Source organism: Pongo abelii, chromosome 19 (genome assembly GCF_028885655.2).
Source record: "Pongo abelii isolate AG06213 chromosome 19, NHGRI_mPonAbe1-v2.0_pri, whole genome shotgun sequence".
NCBI classification, from domain to species: Eukaryota; Metazoa; Chordata; class Mammalia; order Primates; family Hominidae; genus Pongo; species Pongo abelii.
Genome location: NC_072004.2, coordinates 22986218 through 23007482, shown reverse-complemented (window position 1 = coordinate 23007482; position 21265 = coordinate 22986218). Strand labels below are relative to the sequence as shown.

General features: G+C 49.6%; 1 protein-coding gene across 1 annotated transcript in view; it reads right to left on the bottom strand.

Moving 5' to 3' along the window:
- Positions 1 to 937: 937 nt before the first annotated feature.
- LOC129051238 (uncharacterized) overlaps positions 938 to 21265 on the bottom strand; it is a 21751-nt gene continuing 1423 nt past the window's right edge. The window contains exon 2 of the mRNA XM_054536327.1: positions 938 to 4523. Within this exon, the coding sequence (XP_054392302.1) occupies positions 1039 to 2025 (987 nt within the window). The 5' untranslated portion in view covers positions 2026 to 4523 and the 3' untranslated portion in view covers positions 938 to 1038. The remainder of the gene's footprint in view (positions 4524 to 21265) is intronic.

Below are 21265 nucleotides of genomic sequence, written 5' to 3'. Positions count from 1 at the left end.
TGGAACCCAGGAGTTGAAAGGTGGGGCCCCTTGAGCGGTTTGTTCCTGAAAGTTGTCCTGATTGAGGAGGAAACTTGATGATGGGGTCATACATTGGGTGTGGAAAGACACTGAGACTGCAGGAATAAGCCTCTGCATGGCCATTCTGGAATCTAGGAAAGGAGAGCCAGAGCATACAAATGTATTGGTGTTTCATCTGCCAACTAAGACAGAAAGTTCAACTAGGTGCCCTGGACTAGGTCGTCTCATTTAAACTTCCCAACAAGCCATGAGGAGAGAACCTGCATCCTGTTCAGGTGGAGCCACTGCCCTTTGGAGATACGATGTCATCCACACCGTGCTCAGTGAGGGTGACCCAGGCAGATGCGGCTCTATCTTCACAGGACCCGAGTTCAGGGGAGGGGGATGAGAAAGTACACACGTAGCAAGAAACTCTGTGACCAGACTATTGGTGCGCATACAGGCGACGCACCCAGTCCCAATGCGGAGAACTTGCAAGGCTCTCTTGAAGAAGGAGATGTGGGCTGGGGCCTGAAAGATGAGGGAGCTTTGCAAGGGGCACAGCCTGCAGGCCCCACGGGATCCAGGCTTCATGGTCTCTGACCTCATCTCCCACTACTCTTCTCCTTTCTCACTCCACCCCAGCCACATGGGCCTCCTGCTGGTCCTCGTATCTGCAAAGCGGCTCCCACCTCAGAGGCTATGCCCTCTGCCCAGAGTACTCTTTCCCTAGATATGCTCATGGCTCCGTCCCTCACCTCCTTCAGGTCCGTGCCCAATGATCACCTTCTGGATGAGGCCTGCCTTCCCAGTTCTCCCCTGCCCAACATTTAAAGTGCCTCCTCCTCCACCTCTGATCCCCTTACCCTGCCCCATTTTTTCCAGCCATTGATTTCTTCTTACACAATGTATGATTTATTTATTTTATCTGGTTTATTATTCATTGTCTTTCCCAGCTAGAATACAAGCTGCATGAGGGCAGGAGTTTGTTTTGTTCATTGCAGAATCCCAGCATCTGGATCAGTGCCTGGCACACATTTAGTGCTCAAAACATTTGTTGGATGGGTGGGTGGGTGAATTAGTGGATGGGTGTGTGGATAGGTGGGTGGATGGATGGATGGGTGGGTAAATGGATGAATGAATGGATGAGTGGGTGGATGAATTAGTGGATTGGTGGGTGGATGGATGGATGGGTGGGTGGGTGAATGGCTGGGTGGATGGGTGGGTGGGTGGGTGGATAGATGGATGGGTAGATGAGTGGATGGATGGGTGAGTAGGTGGATGGATGGGTGGATAGGTGAGTGGGCAGATGAGTGGGTGGATGGATGGATGGGTGTGAGTGGATGAGTGGGTGGACGGATGGATGAGTGGATGGATGGAATGGTGGATGGATGGATGGGTGGAAGGATGGATGGACTGGTGGATGAGTGGGTGGATGGATGAGTGGATGGATGAGTGGGTGGATGGAGGAATGGGTAGATGGATAGATGGACTGGTGGATGAGTGGGTGGATGGATGGATGAGCAGATGAGTGGGTGAATCAGTGGATGGGTGTGGGTGGATGGATGGCTGGGTGGATGAGTGGGTGGATGGATGAATGAGTGGATGTGTGGGTGGATGGGTGAGTGGGTGGATGAGTGAGTGGGTGGATGGGTGGGTGGATGGATGAATGAGTGGATGTGTGGGTGGATGAGTGAGTGGGTGGATGGATGGGTGTGGGTGGATGAATGGCTGGGTGGATGAGTGGGTGGATGGATGGATGAGTGGATGAGTGGGTGGGTGGATGGATGGATGGGTAGAAGAGTGGGTGGATGGGTGGATGGGTGGGTGGATGGGTGGATGGGTGGGTGGGTGGATGAATGGGTGAATGGATGGCTGGGTGGATGGCTGGATGAGTAGGTGGGTGGATGGTTTGGTGGATGAGTGGATGGATGGATGGCTGGGTGAATGGCTAGAACAGTGAGGGAGAGAGGGCTCCAGGTGGACTAACCAGCATGAGCAAAGACCTAGAGATGAGAGAGTCATGCCATCCTTGAGGAATCTAATGAAGATGAGTGAGGCTGGCAAGGGGAAGGTCAAGGGATGAGACTGGAGAGGTGGGATGGCTGGATGATGGACAGCCCTGAAGTGTGGGAGAGATTGTTAGCAGTTCAATGGGTTTTAACTCATGGGCACACAGCTGCACCTCCTGCCACCCACACAGCAGGTGGGGCCTGAGGTCTGCATTCTGCAAGCAGCATGGATATGGGCTCTCTCCAGGCTCTCTCTTTCCCGTTCCACTGCTGAATACCCTTGGTTATAGGCCTTGGGAAGGGTCAATCTACTAACTGTAAAGAACACGGGTTTCCGAATTACTGCATTCACCTTTTCAGGAGAAAAGCCACATGCCACTAATGAGCTCTGACTCTGGCTTGTTATGTGAGAAATACATCTCTGTGGTATTTTAATCATTCTGCATTTTGGGTTCTATTTGTTACAGCAGATAGTGTGCACTAATGAATACCTCAAAATAGAGTGCTGCCATAACTTGAAACCTAAAATATGTGCCATTGGCTTAGTGGCCAGGCAGCAGGGAACATGAAAATAGATGTTGCAGAATGGAAAGTGGGAGACTCATGTCATGCAGAGGTGAAATGTTTGTTAGAGCTGTAGCCTACAGTAGCTTGAAGGGCAGACTGGGAGAAGTAAGCCTGTAGCTCCAGAAGAAGTTGGCTGAGTGAGCTGCAATAAAAATGTATGTTGGGCTGGGTGCGGTGGCTCATGCCTGTAATCCCAACACTTTGGGAGGCTGAGGCAGGCAGATGACGAGGTCAAGAGATCGAGACCATCCTGGCCATCATGGTGAAACCCTGTCTCCAATAAAAATACAAAAATTAGCTGGGCATGGTGGCACATGCCTGTAGTCCCAGCTACTCGGGAGGCTGAGGCAGAAGAATTGCTTGAAACCGGGAGGCGGAGGTTGCAGTGAGCCGAGATTATGCCACTGCACTCTAGCCTGAAGACAGAGCGAGACTCCGTCTCAAAAAAAAAAAAGTATGTTAGTCATTCCTTTGGCGTACAGTAAGGTATTGTGAGACAGAGACACACTCAAGCAAGATATAAACAGTGTGGAAATAGAAGAAAGGGAAATATGAAGAGTTTGAGGCCTTGTAGTGTTGGAAAAGTGAACTGCGAATGGATCTCAAATAGCAGGAAATAAAAATGAAAAGGTTTTAAGTAGCAAAGGCTCATTAAAACTCTCAGGTCTACAGACAAAGGCCTTAATCCTGCAGCAAGGATCAAATGAAGTGGGTGGTCTTGCCCCACTAACTGTTGAGATGTTCTCAAGGTCAGTGTCAGTAAGTAGAGACAGAGACATGGGAAATAAGGAAGCAAAGAAATAAAGCTGCTGGAAGATGACAGTAGAAAAGTACCTCGGGTGTGGTCACATGGAACTTATTGGAAGGAAAACTCCCTAAAATCTGGAGGGAATTGTATTGCCAAAGACACCACAAGCCTGTCATTGTAGAACAAGCCTTGGGCCTCCACCCTTGTACAGGCAGGAAAAGAGCTGCAAAAACCATGTGGTCCCCACCTCAGATGTCGCCACGGAGAATACTGGATGAGGAGGGGCCTCCCAGAAAGCAGAAATGGGAAATCCCTCCACGAGTAGGACAGGGAGCTTCACAACACCGCCAGTCAGATTCTGCAATTGTGGGGTGGGGGCTGCTATGTGTCCCTGTTCCCCCTTCCCTAATGAGAGCTTTAACTGCCCCCAGCCAGTTCAGAGGGAGCAGGAACTGGATTTTACTTGGAGATCACGGGATGGTGCTAGTGGAGAGCATGGCATGTTCCAGGAGGTGCAGGGCCACAGGCAGAGACAGATGGGGTTTTGGGGTTTGAGGTCATCCCTCTGGGAAAGGGTGTGATAGAAGAAAGAGCACACTGCTATCTCGTTGCCAGAAAGACAGACTGTTGCTGAGACTCAGAGTGAATCATTAAAAATCCATTTTCTGACCTCCCTGGATACACAGACTATTTCAGTCTCCCCCTGCAGTCAATTGTGAGCAGAGGTGGACTGAGGCTTCTAAGAGTGGGAGGGCCCCTCCCTGACCTCTGCTTCCCTTTAACTGGCTGGATAGAGAAGGGGAACAAGACAGTTGGAGCCTGGGTCCCTGAATCACCGCATGGAGGAAAGCTATCCACTGGCAAGAGACACGTACTTCACACCACAGTGAGGAAGAACCAGACTGAACTGCATCTCAACTATGAAGCATTTCTCAGCCCATTTGTTCCAGCAGCTGACAACGCCCTGACAAACACACAGGCCATGGCCAGGGATCTAGACTTGACGCTGAGGCTCCACTAGAAGATTCTAAGCAGAGAAGCAGTATGGTTACATTTATTGTTTTAAAAGAATTATTGTGGCTAGGCCAGGCACAGTGGCTCTCGCCTGTAATGCCAACACTTTGGGAGGCTGAGGTGGGAGGATTACTTGAGCCCAGGAATTGGAGACCAGCCTGGGTGACACAGTGAACCTCTATCTGAAAAAAAAGAAAAGAAAAAATACATAACTGTAGCTGGGATGTGGAGAAAGGATGGGAGGGATGAAGGCTAGAGGTAAGAAGGCTGATTAGGAGGCCGTGGCAGATGCTAGGTGAGAGACGATGACGTCCTGCATTACGATTGGGGCAGTAAGGAGAGAGAAAATGGGTAGGTTTGAGAGCTGAAAAGTGGCAGGGTCAGGACTGGAACCTGGGTCTGCCTGGGCAGAAGGGGGTGTGTTGAGGTGTGTGTGGTGTATTATACGCATGGCCCCCAGACTCCATCTCTGCTGTGGCCGAGTCAGGCCAGAGTCCATCACTCCTCACTTGGCCTTTTGGCCTGACTGCTGTCTTGCCCCCTGTGGGCTCCATGCAGCAGCCAGAAAGAGCTTTCTAAAACCTCCATCGCATCACGTCTCTCTCCTGCTCAAAAGTCCCCAATGCCCTCTTATTTACTGCATGAAGGATAAAACCCAAGGGCCCCAATGCTGCCTCTGCTTACCCATGTCCCTCCACTTCATCCCACTTCAGCTGCACTGACTTTATGTTCGTCAACTCTTTCAAGCTTATTCCTGCCTCAGGGCCTTTGCACATGTGTTCCCTCTACCTGAAATGTTTTTCTTCTACATATTCTCCTAGTTTGCTCTTCCTTGTCATTTAGGTCTGTTTTAGTTAAAGACATGTTTAGCTGCTAGAAAAACCTAACTCACAGGGCATTTCATTTATCTCATGTATCATGAAGCCTGGAGGATGAAGGTCCAGAGTTTGTGCAGTGGCGCAATGATGTCATCAAAGGCCTAGGCTCTTCTCAACTTCCCTCTGCAGCATCCTTGCTATGTTGTTTTTTGTCCTCATGCTTCTTGCCTCATGGTCACAAAATGGCTGCTATGCCTCCAGGTATCACACCCATATTCCAGACACTGCCTTCCCTGACCTCCCCATCTAACGCTGGCTCCCTAGGCACTCTATCCTATGTCCCCATCTTATTCTGATCCCATATCACTACTTGGAAGTTTCCTACTTGTTTCCTTGCTTGCTGATGATCTCCTGTCACTTCAATAAAAGCCCCACTAGGGCAAGCGGTTTGATTTCCATCTTGTTTTCCATCTTGTTCATTGCCAAATTGCCAGATTGCCAAATTGCCAAAGCAATTTCATTTCCATCTTGTTTACTGCCAAAGCCCAGCCCTGGCGCAGTATCTGGCACACAGGAAATGCTCAATAAATATTTGTAGACTGCATGAATAATAAAGTCCCCCAGCTGGCTTGGTACCAGAGGTAGGACTCAAACCTGGGCCTCCCACCTTACGGGTCTGGGAATTTCCTGGTGTATCCCGGTGCCTCCTTGCCACTCTCTGTGAGGAATCCAGGCGGTCCTGAGCAGCAGCCAAACCCTCGGCAGTCTCCAGCCACGTGAACAAGGAGCCTGTGTTTTGAGGCCCAGTGGAGAGAGGGAGAATCCCACCACCAGGGTTTAGGGAGCAGTCCCTGCTCACAGGTGAGCGTTTCTTCAGAGGCACACTGGCTGGCAGGCCTTCCTAGATAGAGCAAAGCCCCAAGTTCAACGGCAGCCCTCACCTGCTGGGAAAGAGCCTCCCTCTTCAAGGATCTTCCAGTCACCTGTGTGGGTGAAGTAGGGCTCAGCTCCAGGCAAGCACACCCCTAACTCCAATAAATGCAGAGCCCAGGCGCCGAGATGTAGGGGGGCAGCCAAGTCTATCTGGAATTTTATAATCTATTTTGGCTTTGGTCTTCATTGTATTTACTTTTGCAGTTACCCGCACATGATACAGGTGTTCCATTTAGGTGGCTGCATAGAGCTTTCTTTTTTAAATAAAATATTTATTTTTTGAGATGGAGTTTCACTCTGTCTCCCAGGCTGGAGGACGGTGGCACAATCACAGCTCACTGCAGCCTCAACCTCCAGGGCTCAAGCAATCCTCCCACCTCAGCCTCCTGAGTAGCTGGGACTACAGGCATGCACCACCACTCCCAGCTAATTTTTTGATATTTTGTAGAGACAGGGTCTCCCTATGGTGCCTGGGTTTGTCTTGAACTCCTGGGCTCAAGCAATCCACCTGCCTCGGCCTCCCCAAGTGCTGGGATTACAGGCATGAGCCACCACGCCCGGCCAGTTTCCCTTTTAAATAATATGTTTCCATATTCAAAGAATGAACCCACTTAAGAACAACATTGAGTGGATGAAGGGTCCAGCGTGATGACAGGGCTCATTTCTAAGCAGAGAAAGAAGGCGCAGAAGCAGGGGTGGCTATTCAGGGCCACTGCAAGTACATGATGTCACTGGGGCCAGAGCCCAGACCACTTACTCCTCATCCAGTGCTTGTCAGCCCTAAGATCAGAGATGCCTGGGCCAGTCTTGGGCCAGATGACCCACGCAGCTGATGGCAACGTGTTCCATGTGGACAGGCTGCCTTCCAGAAATGGCCTGTCCTGCTGAGGTCGTGTTAGTTTCCAAGGGCAGGGAGGAGGGTGGTGCTGCAACAAGCTTCCACGCCTGCCCCACTGGGTGCCCCGACGCAAGCATACAAGTGACAAGTGGCAGCACTCATAGCCCTGGAAACAGAACCCTCTGCGCTTTCCACAGGAGCTCCACCTGCACTGGAGAGTAAGGACAGCCAGGCCCCACAGCTGCACAGCCAGGAGGGAACCAGGTGCTGCTCACAAAATGCCTGCATTTCCGTACGAGTGTTGCTTTTAGAATTTACTGCACAAGGCCCGGCGTGGTGGCTCACGCCTGTAATCCCAGCACTTTGGGAGGCCGAGGCGGGCAGATGACGAGGTCAAGAGAGCGAGACTATCCTGGCTAAGAAAGTGAAACCCCATCTCTATTAAAAAATACAAAAAGTTAGCCGGGCGTGGTGGCGGGAGCCTGTAGTCCCAGCTACTCGGGAGGCTGAGGCAGGAGAATGGCGTGAACCCGGGAGGCGGAGCTTGTAGTGAGCCAAGATCGCGCCACTGCACTCCAGCCTGGGCAACAGAGTGAGACTCCATCTGAAAAAAAAAAAAAAAAGATAATCTGGAGTCTTGCCATAACATAACAACATATTGAGCTCCCCACCGCCACCCCTGCCACTTTTTCCTAAAATGATGATGCTTTTTACTTTTCTTGAGGCTTATGATGGGATCAAATGGAGACGGAAGGAAGGGTCATGACTGGGCCTTGGCCAGGGCTGACCAGTAAGACTGACAGTGTTCCTTTCTTCCTTTCTGCTGGGATTCCCCAGGATGGCATTCTGCTAATCCCAAAAGCAATGTGGTAAGGCTTCCAGATTAACAGTTAACTGAAGATTATATATTAGGGCTTCCTCACTCCAGCCTGGGTAACAGAGCAAGACTCCGTCTCAAAAAAAAAAAAAGAATTTACTGCACAAATAAGCCTAGCACAAAGCAGGTGCTCATAAGTATTAGCTGAAAGAAAGATTTTTGAATGAAAAAAATGGAGAAAACTACACTTTTTTTTTCATTAAAAAGTGGTTAGCTGGGTGTGGTGGGGCACACCTGTAGTCCAGTCTCTCGGGAGGCTGAGGCGGGAGGATCGCTTGAGCCCAGGAGTTCTGGGCTGTAGTGTGCTATGCCAATCAGGTGTTCACACTAAGTTCAGCACCAACATGGTGGCCTCCTAGGAGCAGGGGACCACCAGGTTGACTAAGGAGGGGTGAACCGGCCTCTGCTGGAAACGGAGCAGGTCAAAACTCCCATGCTGATTAGCAATGAGATCATGCCTGTGAATAGCCACTGAACTCTAGCCTGAGCAACACAAGACCCCATCTCTAAAAAAAACGGGAAAAAAAAAATGAAAAATTAAAATTAAAAAAAAAAAAGAATAAATGTATCAGATCACACCCCTCCTAAACTCATTTTGGTCCCTGTAGCTGAAGGATGTCAGAGGGCAGCTCAGTGCTTCTCCCTACAACACACACTACCCTGTCTCAGCTGACCCCAGGATGGGCAGAAACCCAATCTGAGCTTCTATCTAGGAGAGCAATTCCACCAGACACCACCAAGAACATTCCAGAACACATAAGGATAGGAGTTTACTGGTAGGATACAGTGAACTGACAGGCACTGGCCCACTCTATAGATAGCAGTCTCTGGCTGGGCCTCCCCTGCTCTCTCTGGCCCTGGGCTCCCCTCATAGTCATAGTCTCTCAGGAACCCCTACCTGCCGTCACCTTCCTTTTTTTTTTTTTTTTTTTTTTTGAGACAGTCTCAAAAAGTCAGGCTGGAGTGCAGTGGTGCAATCTCAGCTCACTGCAACCTCTGCCTCCCAGGTTCAAGCAATTCCCATGTCTCGGCCTCCTGAGCAGCTGGGATTACAGGTGCATGTCATCATGCCCGGCTAATTTTTGTATTTCTAGTAGAGTTTCACCATGTTGGCCAGGCTGGTCTCAAACTCCTGACCTCAAGTGATCTGCCCGCCTCGGCCTCCAAAAGTGCTAGGATTACAGGCGTGAGCCACTATAGCCAGCCACCTTCCTCCTTAACTCTCGCCCACCACCAGTGCCTGGTACAATCCCCTGTACAGAGGACCAAGCTGGAAGAAACCTTCCATAATTCAACTCCTTTTTAAAGGAGAGAAACTGAGGCCCCAAGGTGAGGTGACAGGTTAGGGGCAGGTGGGACGGAGACCCAGGTGTCCTGAGCCTCAATGCAGGACTCCTGGCCGCAATGAATGCATGTGTGCTAGACCCGGGAGGCCTCGAGCAGCAGGAAGGAAGCAGGAAGAGCCAGCCGTCTGGCAGGGCAGTACAGAGGCAGCTGCCCTGGCCTCACTGATGCACAGGCCCAAGGGGGCGCCTGACGGCAACTCCAGGTTGTGCCCAACCCAGGCTGCTGTAGACAAGTACAAAAATGTGCAATGTCAACACAGCTCTGACTCTTGCCACTCTGAGCTGCCAGGCAAAGTTCCAGAGTGATCTGGCTGGGGAGCCTGTGTCTGGGTGAGGAGAGAGTGGTCCCCAGGCAGGAGCTGACAGAGGTGGTGAACTCCCTTCTACTGAACTTTCAGACAATAGAGACACAGGTGTGAGGGCGACAGGGCCCCGCTGCTCCCCTCCAGATGGGGGTGCTGAGGTCTGGAAGACTCTTGGGGCCTCTTAGGAAGGCCTCTGTAACCTCCTAATCTCATCCACTCCCAAGCCAGGTATGCGGGACCCGGACCCAAGGGCTCGCTACACCGAAACTCCCTGTTCCAAGTCACCTGCCTGAATGTCTCCACAGGATACACCGCTTCTGATGGCCACAGGGTCTCTCCTTACTTTTGGACTGATGTTCTCACTCTGTCACTTTGCAGTGGGTTGAATGGTGACCCTCAAAGTGACATGCCCACATCCTAATTCCTAGAACCCGTGAGTGCCATTATATTGGGAAATATATCTTTGTCAATGTACTTAAGTTAAGGATCTTTCATTATGATGATGATTATTTTGAGACAGGATCTCACTCCGTCTCAAGCCCAGGCTGGAGTGCAGTGGTGTGATCTCAGCTCACTGCAGCCTCGACCTCCTGGGCTCAAGAGATCCTCCCACCTCAGCCTCACAAAGTGCTGGGATTACAGGCATGAGCCTCCACACCCGGTCACATTAAGGATCTTGAGATGAGGAGATCATCCTGGATTATCTGGGTGGCCTCTAAATCCAACAAGTGTCTTATACAAGGGAGGCAGAGGGAGAGTTGAGACCAAGAAGGCTGACATGCGACCATGAGGCAGAGGCTGGCGTGACAAGGCCACGAGTCCAGGCAGGCCGCAGCCACCGGAAGTGGGAGAGGGAGGGAGCATCTCCCCAGAACCTCTCAGGGAACATGATCCTCCCAGCACCCTGATTTCATTCTTCTGAACAAATGCTTGCTGTTTGAAGCCACCCCATTTCTGGTCATTTGCTACAGTGGCCACAGGAAGCTAAGACGTGTCACCCCCCAATCTGTGGAAGCAAATCCCAAATTATTCCCATGCCCCGTGCCGTTCTCCCTCCCTGGCATGTTCCTTGCCTCTCTTCCTGCATGCCATCCTCCTTCTTCTGACTCTGCCTTCCCAGGCTACGTAAGTCCAGGAGGCCTGGGGACCTGTGTCCCCTCATCTCCACCAATTCCTATCTTCTCAGGCTTTTTTTTTTTGAGACGGAGTCTTGCTCTGTCACCCAGGCTGGAGTGCAGTGGCATGATCTTGGCTCACTGCAACCTCAGTCTCCCAAGTTCAAGCGATTCTTCTGCTTCAGCCTCCCGAGTAGCTGGGACTACAGGCATGCACCACCATGGCTGGCTATTTTTTGAATTTTTAATAGAGACAGAGTTTCACCATATTGGCCACACTGGTCTTGAACTCCTGACCTCATGATCCGCCCGCCTCTGCCTCCCAAAGTGCTGGGATTACAGGCGTGAGCCACCACACCTGACCTTTTCTCAGGCATTTTCTCCCAACTCCAACCCCAAACCACAAGATGAGATGCAGCCTCAAAAGGCAGCTTCTTTCTCCATCCAGAAGAGCAGACGCCTTGGGCCCTGGCAGGGAGGCAAGGGCTGGTGGGACAGGCATTTGGTCCTGGCTCTGCTGCAAGCTTGCAGTGGGGCCCCAGGGTCATCTTAGGACCTCCCTGGGCTTCACTGGGTTTCCTCTGCGGAAATGGGAAGAGTCGCACCAGATCCCCCTGAGGCCCCTCCGAGCTGCAGTGTTCTCTCTAAAGAATTGGACAGAAGTTTCTAGGAGTCCCTGGGTTTCAGGATCTGTGAGATACGCTCCAAGTGCAAAACCCCACAGAGAATTTGGAAGAGTTAGTATGAAGAAAAAGAATGTTGGCTGGGCGCAGTGGCTCACGCCTGTAATCCCGGCACTTTGGGAGGCTGAGGCGGGCGGATCATGAGGTTAGGAGATCAAGACCATCCTGGCCAACGTGGTGAAACCCCGTCTCTACTAAAATACAAAAAATTAGCCAGCCGTGGTGGAGCGTGCCTGTAGTCCCAGCTACTCAGGAGGCTAAGGCTGAGGAATCGCTTGAAACTGGGAGGCGGAGGTTGCAGTGAGCCGAGATCGCACCATTGCACTCCAGCCTGGGTGACAGAGCAAGAGTCTGTCTCAAAAAGGGGGAAGAAAAGGGGAGGGAAGAGAGGGGAGGGGAGGGAAAGGATGTTGGCTGGGTGTGATGGCTCACGCCTGTAATCCCAGCACTTTGGGAGGCCAAGGCAGGTGGATTACCTGAGGTCAGGAGTTCAACACCAGCCTGATCAATATGGTGAAACCCTGCCTCTACTAAAATTACAAAAATTAGCCAGGCGTGGTGGCTTGCGCCTGTAGTCCCAGCTATTCGGGAGGCTGAGGCAGGAGAATTGCTTGAACCCGGGAGGCGGAGGTTGCAGTGAGCCAAGATCGTATTACTGCATTCTAGCTTGGGCGACAGAGCGAGACTCCGTCCCAAAAAAAAAAAAAAAAAGAAAAAGAATGTTAAAATATCTCACTCAAATTCCTCTTTTAATTATTATTATACTTTAAGTTCTAGGGTACATGTGCACAACATGCAGGTTTATTACATAGGTATACATGTGCCATGTTGGTGTGCTGCACCCATCAGCTCATCATTTACATTAGGTATTTCTCCTAATGCTATCCCTCCCCCTGCCTCCCACCCCCACCGGCCCCGGTGTGTCATGTTCCCCGCCCTGTGTCCATGTGTTCTCATTATTCAACTCCCACCTATGTCTAACTCATAAATTCTAATTGACATGATGAAATGACACTTTTTGGATATATACGGGGTTAAGTAAAATATATTATTAAAATTAACTTCAGGCCAGGCGTGGTGGTTTATGCCTGTAATCCCAGCATTTTGGGAGGCCGAGGCAGGTGGATCACTTTAGGTCAGGAGATCGAGACAGGCCTGGCCAACATGGCAAAACCTCATCTCTACTAAAAATACAAAAATTAGCCAGGCTTGGTGGCGCATGCCTGTAATCCCAGCTGCTTGCAAGGCTCAGGCCCAAGAATCGCTTGAACCCGGGAGGCGGAGGTTGCAGTGAGCTGAGATTGCGCCACTGCACTCCAGCCTGGGCGACAGAGCAAGACTCTGTCTCAAAGAGAAAACATAATTTCACCTCCTTTTACTTTTTAAGTGTTGCTACTGGAAAATTGTGTTTGTTTTGGAGACAGTCTCACTCTGTCGCCCAGGCTGGAGTGCAGTGGCGTGATCTCAGCTCACTGCAACCTCCGCCTCCCCGGTTCAAGCGATTTTCCTGCCTCAGCCTCCCGAGTAACTGGGACTACAGGCACATGCTGCCACTCTCGGCTAATTTTTTGTATTTTAGTAGAGACGGAGTTTCACCGTGTTGCCCAGGTTGGTCTCGAACTCCTGACCTAAAGTGATCCACCCACCTTAGCCTCCCAAAGTGCTGGGATTACAGGCATGAGTGACCATGCTCAGCCGCTACTGGAAAATTTTAAAGGACCTTTGTGAGCGGCACAGTATCTATCCTGCGGCTCTCTGCGGTGGTCTCCCTCATCTCTGTCCCGCTCATGCCAGGGCCCCTGGCACGTGCTCTACGGAAATGATGTGTGGATGCTGCCCAGATATCTCCAGGACCTGCTATTTGTCGGTCCGGGCTGGGAAGGGAGACCAGCAAGGGGCCAGAGAGTTCGGTTTAAGTGATAGCCAGGTGAGCCCGGGGCTTTCCATGGCTGGGACAGATTTTGCTCTCATGGTCACTTTTTTATTTAAATTTAGGTGAAATTCACACAATGTACAATTAACCATTTCAGAGTACAATTCAGTGGCATTTGGTGCATCCACAATGTGGCACAGCCATCACCTCTATCTACTTCCAAAACATTCTCATCCCCCAAAAGAAACCTCATTCCCCCCAGAACCCATCTCCATTTTCCCTCCCGCCCCCAGCTCCTGGCAGTAACACATCTGGTTTCTGTCTCTGTGGATGTGCCCGTTCTGGACATTTCCACATAGTTGTAACCATACAATATTTTCTTTTGTGTCTGGCTTCTTTCACTTGGAACAATGTTCTCAAGGTGCCTCCACAAGGTCCATGGACCGGAGCTCCACTCTCCTTTAGCTGAATCACATTGCATCATGTGGCTGCACCTCCTTCTGTGTATCCATGTATTCATGGACGCCTGGGTGGATGCCCCTCCTGGCAATGGCAAGTGGGGTGCACAGTCTCTAAGCAAAACCTACGAGACCGCCTGGGTGCTGTCTCAGTGATGGCTGGCCCTGCCCATTCCTTTTGCAACCCCTAGGAATCCATCATCCTACTGGGGTTCCCTTGTCCCTCCAGCCATCACGTAGGGTGGGACAGGGTTGAACATAGCGTCAGACCCTCATTTCCATCGCCTTCCACCCAGAGTCAGCAATGTATCTGGCCCCAGCTCATATCTGTGTGCCCTGCCCTCTGTTTGTGTCTTGGGCCTTGGGCTGCCAAGGAAGCTGCTCCCCTTCAGAACCCTTGAGCATGGTCCTCCACCAGTCTGCTGCCCCAAAACCTGGGGACACAGAGCCATGTCCTCACCCTGTAGTGTCCTTGTCCCAAATCAACCTATTATCTCCAGCCCCCTCTCGGTCTTGCAGCTTCTCAGAAGAGGGACAGGTGAGGTGAGACAAGCCTGTCTTCATTTTGAGGCCTTGATCCAACTGGGAACGGGGGTGCTAGGGGCCGAATTGTGTCCCCCTAGAATTCCTGTGTTAAGGACCTAACTCCCAGGACCTCAGAATGGGACTGTACTTGAAAATCGGGCTTTTAGGAGGCAACGAAGGTACAATGAGGCCATGGGGTGGCATCTTAATCTGACAGAAAGGGTGTGCTTATAAGGAGAGAACTCTCTGTCTCTGTCTCTCTCGGCCATGTGGGAACACAAGAAGGCAGAAATCTGCCTTCAGCAGGAACGAGATCTGCCAGCACCTTGATCTTGCACTTCAGCCTGTAGAACTGTGAGCAGGAACTGTGTTGTTTCAACCACCCAGTCTGTGGTATTTGGCTAGGGCAGACTCACACACCTCCTTACCTAGGTAGACCTCCTTCCCCACTCACTCCTAAGTATATTCAGTGATATCGCCTGCCTAGCACTCACCTGAAAATATCTCATTCCTGACTGCCTGTCTCCCCAGACATGGGTTCCTTGCGGATGGGGCTGACCCATGAGGCTGCCCTGGCTCCCAGCCTGGAGCACACATGCCCTAACTAGGAGTGAGCAGAAGGATGGACAGAAGGAGAGATGAAAAAGTGTGATGGGATGCATGGGCGCTTTCTAGAATCTGTTTCCCATAACGTTAACTACCAGAGCAACTGCTGTCATCTGGCTAAGGATTCCCTGGAGGTGTCTGGTGTGAGCAGGGGCCTTGCTGTGGAAATGCTGGACAAGAACAGGGCCCTGTTTGAGCAATAGGAGCCGCAGCCTCTTGTGGCCACCATGAGACACTGGGCAGTGTGGGCAGGCGCCTCCACCCATGTGCATTTCCCAGTTCATGAAGTCAAAATGCTGCCAGGTGTCTCACCTTCCACATCGTTGTTGTCAGGATGACATAGGCTCTGCAGTGAGCTATAGGAAGTGAGGGGCTGCAATGATCAAACCATCTTTGCCTTGCTTGCCACACCCTCATGTGACCAACTTGGCCCAGTTTGCCCAAAACTCTCCCAATATTAAAACTAAAAATCCCATGCCCTGAGATTCCCCTCAGGCCCGGGCAAGCCAGGACAGCTGGCCACCCTTCCACATTCCTGCTCTGTTTTGGCCCCTGCCTTAGATAAGGGGCTGGCCACATGAGCTATGGAAGTGAGGGGCCTCGTGCATTCATCTCTCCACCACCAGGGTTGTACAAGCATGCTCTAAGGTTCTAGTGACAAATGCATCTCCAAGTCTGCACCACAAGCTCAGCACTCTTGCTGTTTCCATTCTCTGCCAAGGTGGACACTAACATAAAAGAGGGCTCATCTGTGCTTTCCTAGACTCACATTGTCAAACTATGGGACCAGTGAGGAGTTCCATTTGCATCTTGGGGCAGTGGGGTGTGCTTGGGGTTCCCTAGGAGTAGTGCCCATGCTCACACCTTGGTGCCTTTCCCATGTCTGAGGTGGAAATGTTGATGTGGTGGGATAGATCAAGGCTCCTCAAGGACACCCTGGCTGCACGGTAGCCAGTGGCATTTTTGGCCAATGGCTGGGCTTCTCTGCTGCTGAGCCCTGTTAGGCTAGCTTTGGTCTCACCAAGTGGAGAATGTCTGCAGAGAGGCCTTTAGAAGAGGGTTGATTTCAGTGATCTACTGCTGCATAACAAGGAAACCAGGGGCATCAAACCACAGCCACTTCATTCTGCTTGTGGAGTCTGTGTGTGGGGAATCTAGAGAGGGCACCACAAGAAGCAGAGGGCCCTGTCTCTGCTCAGCTGTGATGCTCACTAGAGCCTCGACACCTGGCCTCTCCACATGGCTTGGGCTTCTTCAGCATTAAGACTTCAGACTTCCATCATAGCACAGAGAGCTCCAGTGACAGAGCCTCTATGGCCTTTTAGGAGCCAACCTTATAAGTCATTCAGCATCACTTCCTCTATACCCTGCTGACTGAAGCAGTCATAAGCCCACTCAAATTCCTTGGGAGGGGACTTAGACACCATCCTGAAGGAAGGAATGCCGAGGAGTTTGCTGCCATGCTTTTAAAACCACCACAGGGGTGCTGGGGGAGAAAAAGAGTCTTCCTGTATGGAAAAGCTGGGACAGGGGAGGCTGAGAGACAGCGAGCGAGCAGAAGAAAGTGAACAGGTGAGAGACAGAGTGTGGCCACTGCGGTAAGTCCTGGGATTTTGGAGAAAAAGCCGTGCTATGTGTGATGTCACCATCCTCATCCATCTCTCTGGGCAACTTCCACCAAGTCCACACCATTTGTCACTGCTTCCAGCCTTGGGTTTCTTTTTATCTCAATGATGTGCCATATAGGACCAGCCTCTGAGGTGCCTGTCAGGTAAAGGCTACCTCCATGAGGGTGGGGCAGGGCCAGTCCAGAGAGGCCTGGGGATGCCCAGATGGCAGTGTGGAGGCCTGAAATAAAGGAATGATGACTGGAACTTCAATTCACTGCACACACACTGCCTCACTGTATGCTGAGCCTGAGGCTTCACTTTATTTTTTGAGACAGGGTCTCACTCTGTCACCCAGGCTGGAATGCAGTGGTACAGTCATAGCTCACTGCATCCTCCAGTTCCTGGGCTCAAATGACTCTCCCACCTTGGCCTCCCAAAGTGCTGGGATTATAGGTGTGAGCCACCTCCCTGGGCCCGAAGAATTTTTTTAATCCTACGTGTTATGGGCTGAGTTGTGTGCCCCTCACCCTCACCCCAATTCAAATATCACAATCTTAACCTCCCAGTACCTCAGAATGGACTGCATTTGGACTTTTATTAAAGAGAAAATTAAGTTAAATGAGGCCATGAGAGTGGGTCCTAACCCAATCTGACAAGTATCCATCTAAGAAGAGCAGATTAGGGCTGGGCATGTTAGCTCATGCCTATAATCCCAGCACCCTGGGGGGCCAAGGCAGGTGGATCACCTGAGGTCAGTTGTTCAAAACCAGCTTGGCGTTTAGAATGAGGAAACATTTTAGAATGAGGAAAGGTAGGAAAGAATACACATCAACCTTTCAATATTGTCAGGATCACAGCAGTGCAGGGTGGCTTGTGGAATTATTAACTCTTATGACATGTCACTGAAGAACAAGATCCTGTAAAGTGAAATTGCATATCTGGGGGAATACATTGAAGTTGCACATTAATGGATGGAATAAGAAATACAGTCTCCAGAAACAGAAATTTTAAATGTACTGTTAATGAATTTTTTTAAAGTAAATAAACTCTGACTTTTTTCCTTAGTAAATACAAATTATTAAGGCCACCTTTTAAAAAGGGCATCATATTCAAAATGTTCCATTTCACTCATGAGAGATTCAAATTTTACAGAAAACAAGATGCCATTTTTTAAAGAAACCTTTTTAAGGATAATTTTAGATGTACAGAAAAGTCGCAAAAATAGTACAGTTCTGTATAGCCTTCATCCTGGTTCCCCCGACATTAACATCTCACACAGTCATGGTATGTGTCAAAACTAAGAACCAACATTGGCAGTTACTATTAACTGAACTCAAGACCCCATTCAGATTTCACCTTTTTTTTTTTTTTTTTTTTCCTTTTTTGAGACAGAATCTCACTCCATCACCCAGGCTGGAGTGCAGTGGCATGATCTTGGCTCACTGCAACCTCTGCCTCCCAGGTTCGAGCGATTCTCCTGACTCAGCTTCCCGAGTAGCTGAGATTACAGGCTCGCACCACCATGCCCAGCTAACTTTTTTTGGTATTTTTAGTAGAGACGGGGTTGCACTATATTGGCCAGGCTGGTCTCGAACTCCTGACCTTGTGATCCGCCTGCCTCGGCCTCCCAAAGTGCTGGGATTACAGGCGTGAGCCACCACACCCGGCCCAGATTTCACCTGTTTTTCCACAAATGTCCTCTGCTACCATATTGCATTTAGCGAGATACCACTTTTAAATTTATCAGATTTGCAAAAAGAAAACACTTGCTAACAGACCATGCTGGCACAGCTGTGGGGAAATAGGCGGTGTCATGTACTGCTGGAGGGAGTGGGGAGCAGTCTGGCAACATTTATCAAAACAACAAGTGCCTACACTCTTTGACCCAGCAAGTTCTCTTCAGGAAATTATCCCAGTTTTATTTGCAATGGGTACCAGGAAGTGGCGCAAACATGTTTATTGCAGCACTCTTTGAAATAGTAAAAGACTGTCCAGAGACTGGCTGATACAATTATGGCATATCCAAACAATGGATTATCATGTACTGCTAAAACAAATCAGATATGTACTGATGCAGAGTGATCTCCAAGATACAATTAAGTGGAAAAAACATAAACAAACAAGAAATGGAGGAATGTGCATAATATGCATCCTCTGGGCCAAAGAAAACATTTGTTAATATATGTCTACTTTATATCTGCAGAGGATCCATAACAAAGGTACCAGTTATTGCCTGCAGAGGGTTGTGGACAGAGATGGAAAGAGCCAGGTCACAAGAAGATGAACAGAAAAAACCCTTATTTTTCACTGTATATTGTTTTGTAATTTGAATTTTATACCATGTGAATATACTGCCCATTCAGACTTAAAATTCTACTTTTAAAATGCTCATTTTGATGCTTTTAATGGTAAATTCAAACCTTTATATAGAACTATTATACCTAAGATATTGTTTTGGAAGATTTGCCTTTCCCTGAATGCTACTACATGCTATGAGGAATAAAAATAGGCTGAGTTTTTACTCCTCAAAACAGCCCTGCAAGATAGGTGCTGTGTGAATGGCATCTATTTTCTCCCCTACACCTGCCTTTCTATACTCTCCACGGTCAGGGCTGGAAGCCAGAGAACTACATTTCCCAGACTCCCTTGTCATCTGACTCAGCCAGTGGGAGGCACTGGTGGGAGTTTGGAAGATATGAGATGGGGAAAGCGATTCTAATCTCTGGCTTCTGGTGGCACCCCAGGCCACAGCGGTGGTTCCAGTTGTGTGTCAGTAGTACCAGGCAGCAAGTACGGCTCCAGGCTCCTGCTCAGCAGCTGAGGAATCAGTTTCTGGAAACGAATTTTCCTTTTGCTCCTCCAGCCTTGCGGGGGTCATAGTAGCTACCTCCAGTTACTAGGCTTTGGGTGCCCTTGTTCTCCCCTTGGTTCTCATGCCCTTCCAACACCTTTGTAAACAATACCCTGTATTAAATGGCTTTTCCTCTAATTACACACTGGCTAATATAGATAAAATTGCTCATATTTTACAGGTGAGAAACTGAAATTCAAATAGAGAAAGTGACTTAACCAAACAAGCTAAGTACCACGCTTGTTTCATGATGCTCCAGCCACCTTGGTCCTAACCTTATTAGGACACCCCAGGCCCATCTGCACTGCAAAGCCATTGCATTAATTCACTCTGCACAGAACATTCTGTCTTCAGTCCTTCACATGCACACTCTTTCTAGTCCCACTCAAATGTTACCTTTTGATACAGTTGGGTTTTTTTTTTTAAGAGACAGGGTCTCACTCTGTCCCTCAGGCTGGAGTGTAGTAATAATACAAACATAGCTCACTGCAGCCTCAAACTCCAGGGCTCAAGAGATCCTCTCACCTCAGCCTCTTCAGAAGCTAGGACTACAGGCACGTGCCACCATACTTAGTTGATGTTTAAATTTTTTGTAGAGTCAAGGTCTCCCTATGTTGCCCAGGCTGGCCTCAAACTCCTGGACTCAAGCTGTCGTCCTTCCTCAGCCTCCTAAAGTGCTGGGATTACAGGTGTGAGCCATTGTGCCCAGCCTTCAAATGTTACCTTTTTAGAGTGACCTTCTCTTACCACCTGTGATCTCCAAGTCACTCCATTATATCATCCTGTTCCTTTTCTTCTTGGTACTACTCTCTGAAAATATTTACTCAAGTTGTTTATTCCATTGGAATGTAAAGCCCGTTAAGACCCAGGAACAGTGTTTGTCTTACTAAACACTGTATCTCTGTGCCCAAGAGTACCTGCAGAGTATGCCTTCAACAACGATTTAAGAATGAATGAATGAAAAGTGTAGTAAGAGAAGTAGCAGATTACTTTGAGCACCAGCGAGGACATGCCCTTCCACTGGCTGCCTTCATACAGCAGGACAGAGGGCTCACGGGAGTCTCCACTGCAGGACAGCCCCCAGGAACTAATTCCCATCACTCAGGCTGTGCCCTCCATAGGTGCTCAGCTAATACATACTGAGTCAATCAGGCTGCCTATGAAACTTCCAGACAACCTCCGTGCATTAACAGTAATCAGGAGGAAACACCGTGAGGATCTTAGACCAAGTTGGCAGATTAGAAGCAGATGGTCATTCAGAAGTTAAAGGGAGAGTAAAAAGCTGGAGAAATGGGATGTTCATTAGGGCCACGGTTGTTTGAGCATTTACATTTACTCTATGCACTAGACCTACCTCCAGTGCTTCTGGAGAGGCACAATGGCAGAGTGTAATCTCTGTAACTGGACAGTCTGGGCTCAAATCCTAGCACTTTCCTGGCTGGCAGTGTGAGCAAGTCACTCAGGTCCTCTGTAAGTTGATTTCCTCATTTACAAAATGAGATTGTTGATTAAAAAAAAAAAAAGTGATACTATTATTAAGACAGAGTCTCGCTCTGTCGTCCATTCTGGAGTGCAGTGGTGCGATCTCAGCTCATTGTAACCTCCACCTCCCGGGTTCAAGTGATTCTCCTGCCTCAGCCTCCTGAGTAGCTTGGATTACAGGCGCATGCCACCATGCCCGGCTAATTTTTATATTTTTAGTAGAGACGAGGTTTCACCATGCTGGCCAGGCTGGTCTTGAACTCCTGACCTCAGGTGATCCACCCGCCTTGGCCTCCCAAAGTGCTGGGATTACAGGCGTGAGCTACCGCGCTTGGCCAACAGTATCACTTTTATACGGTTGTTGTGAAAATCAAGATGTAGATCACTTAAAATATAAAACAGCACTTAGCCTCCATACACGGATCACCTCATGAAATACAGCAATCCTCTGAGGGGAGGTACTATCATCCCATGATACAAACCAGGCAGCTGAGAAACAGAAGTTACACAAGCAGCCCCTGAGCCAGAAGTGCGTTCTAGAATCCCTAGTATACCCTCTGAATCACCACACTGATACAAAGAAAAGACAGCCATATCCGCTGTG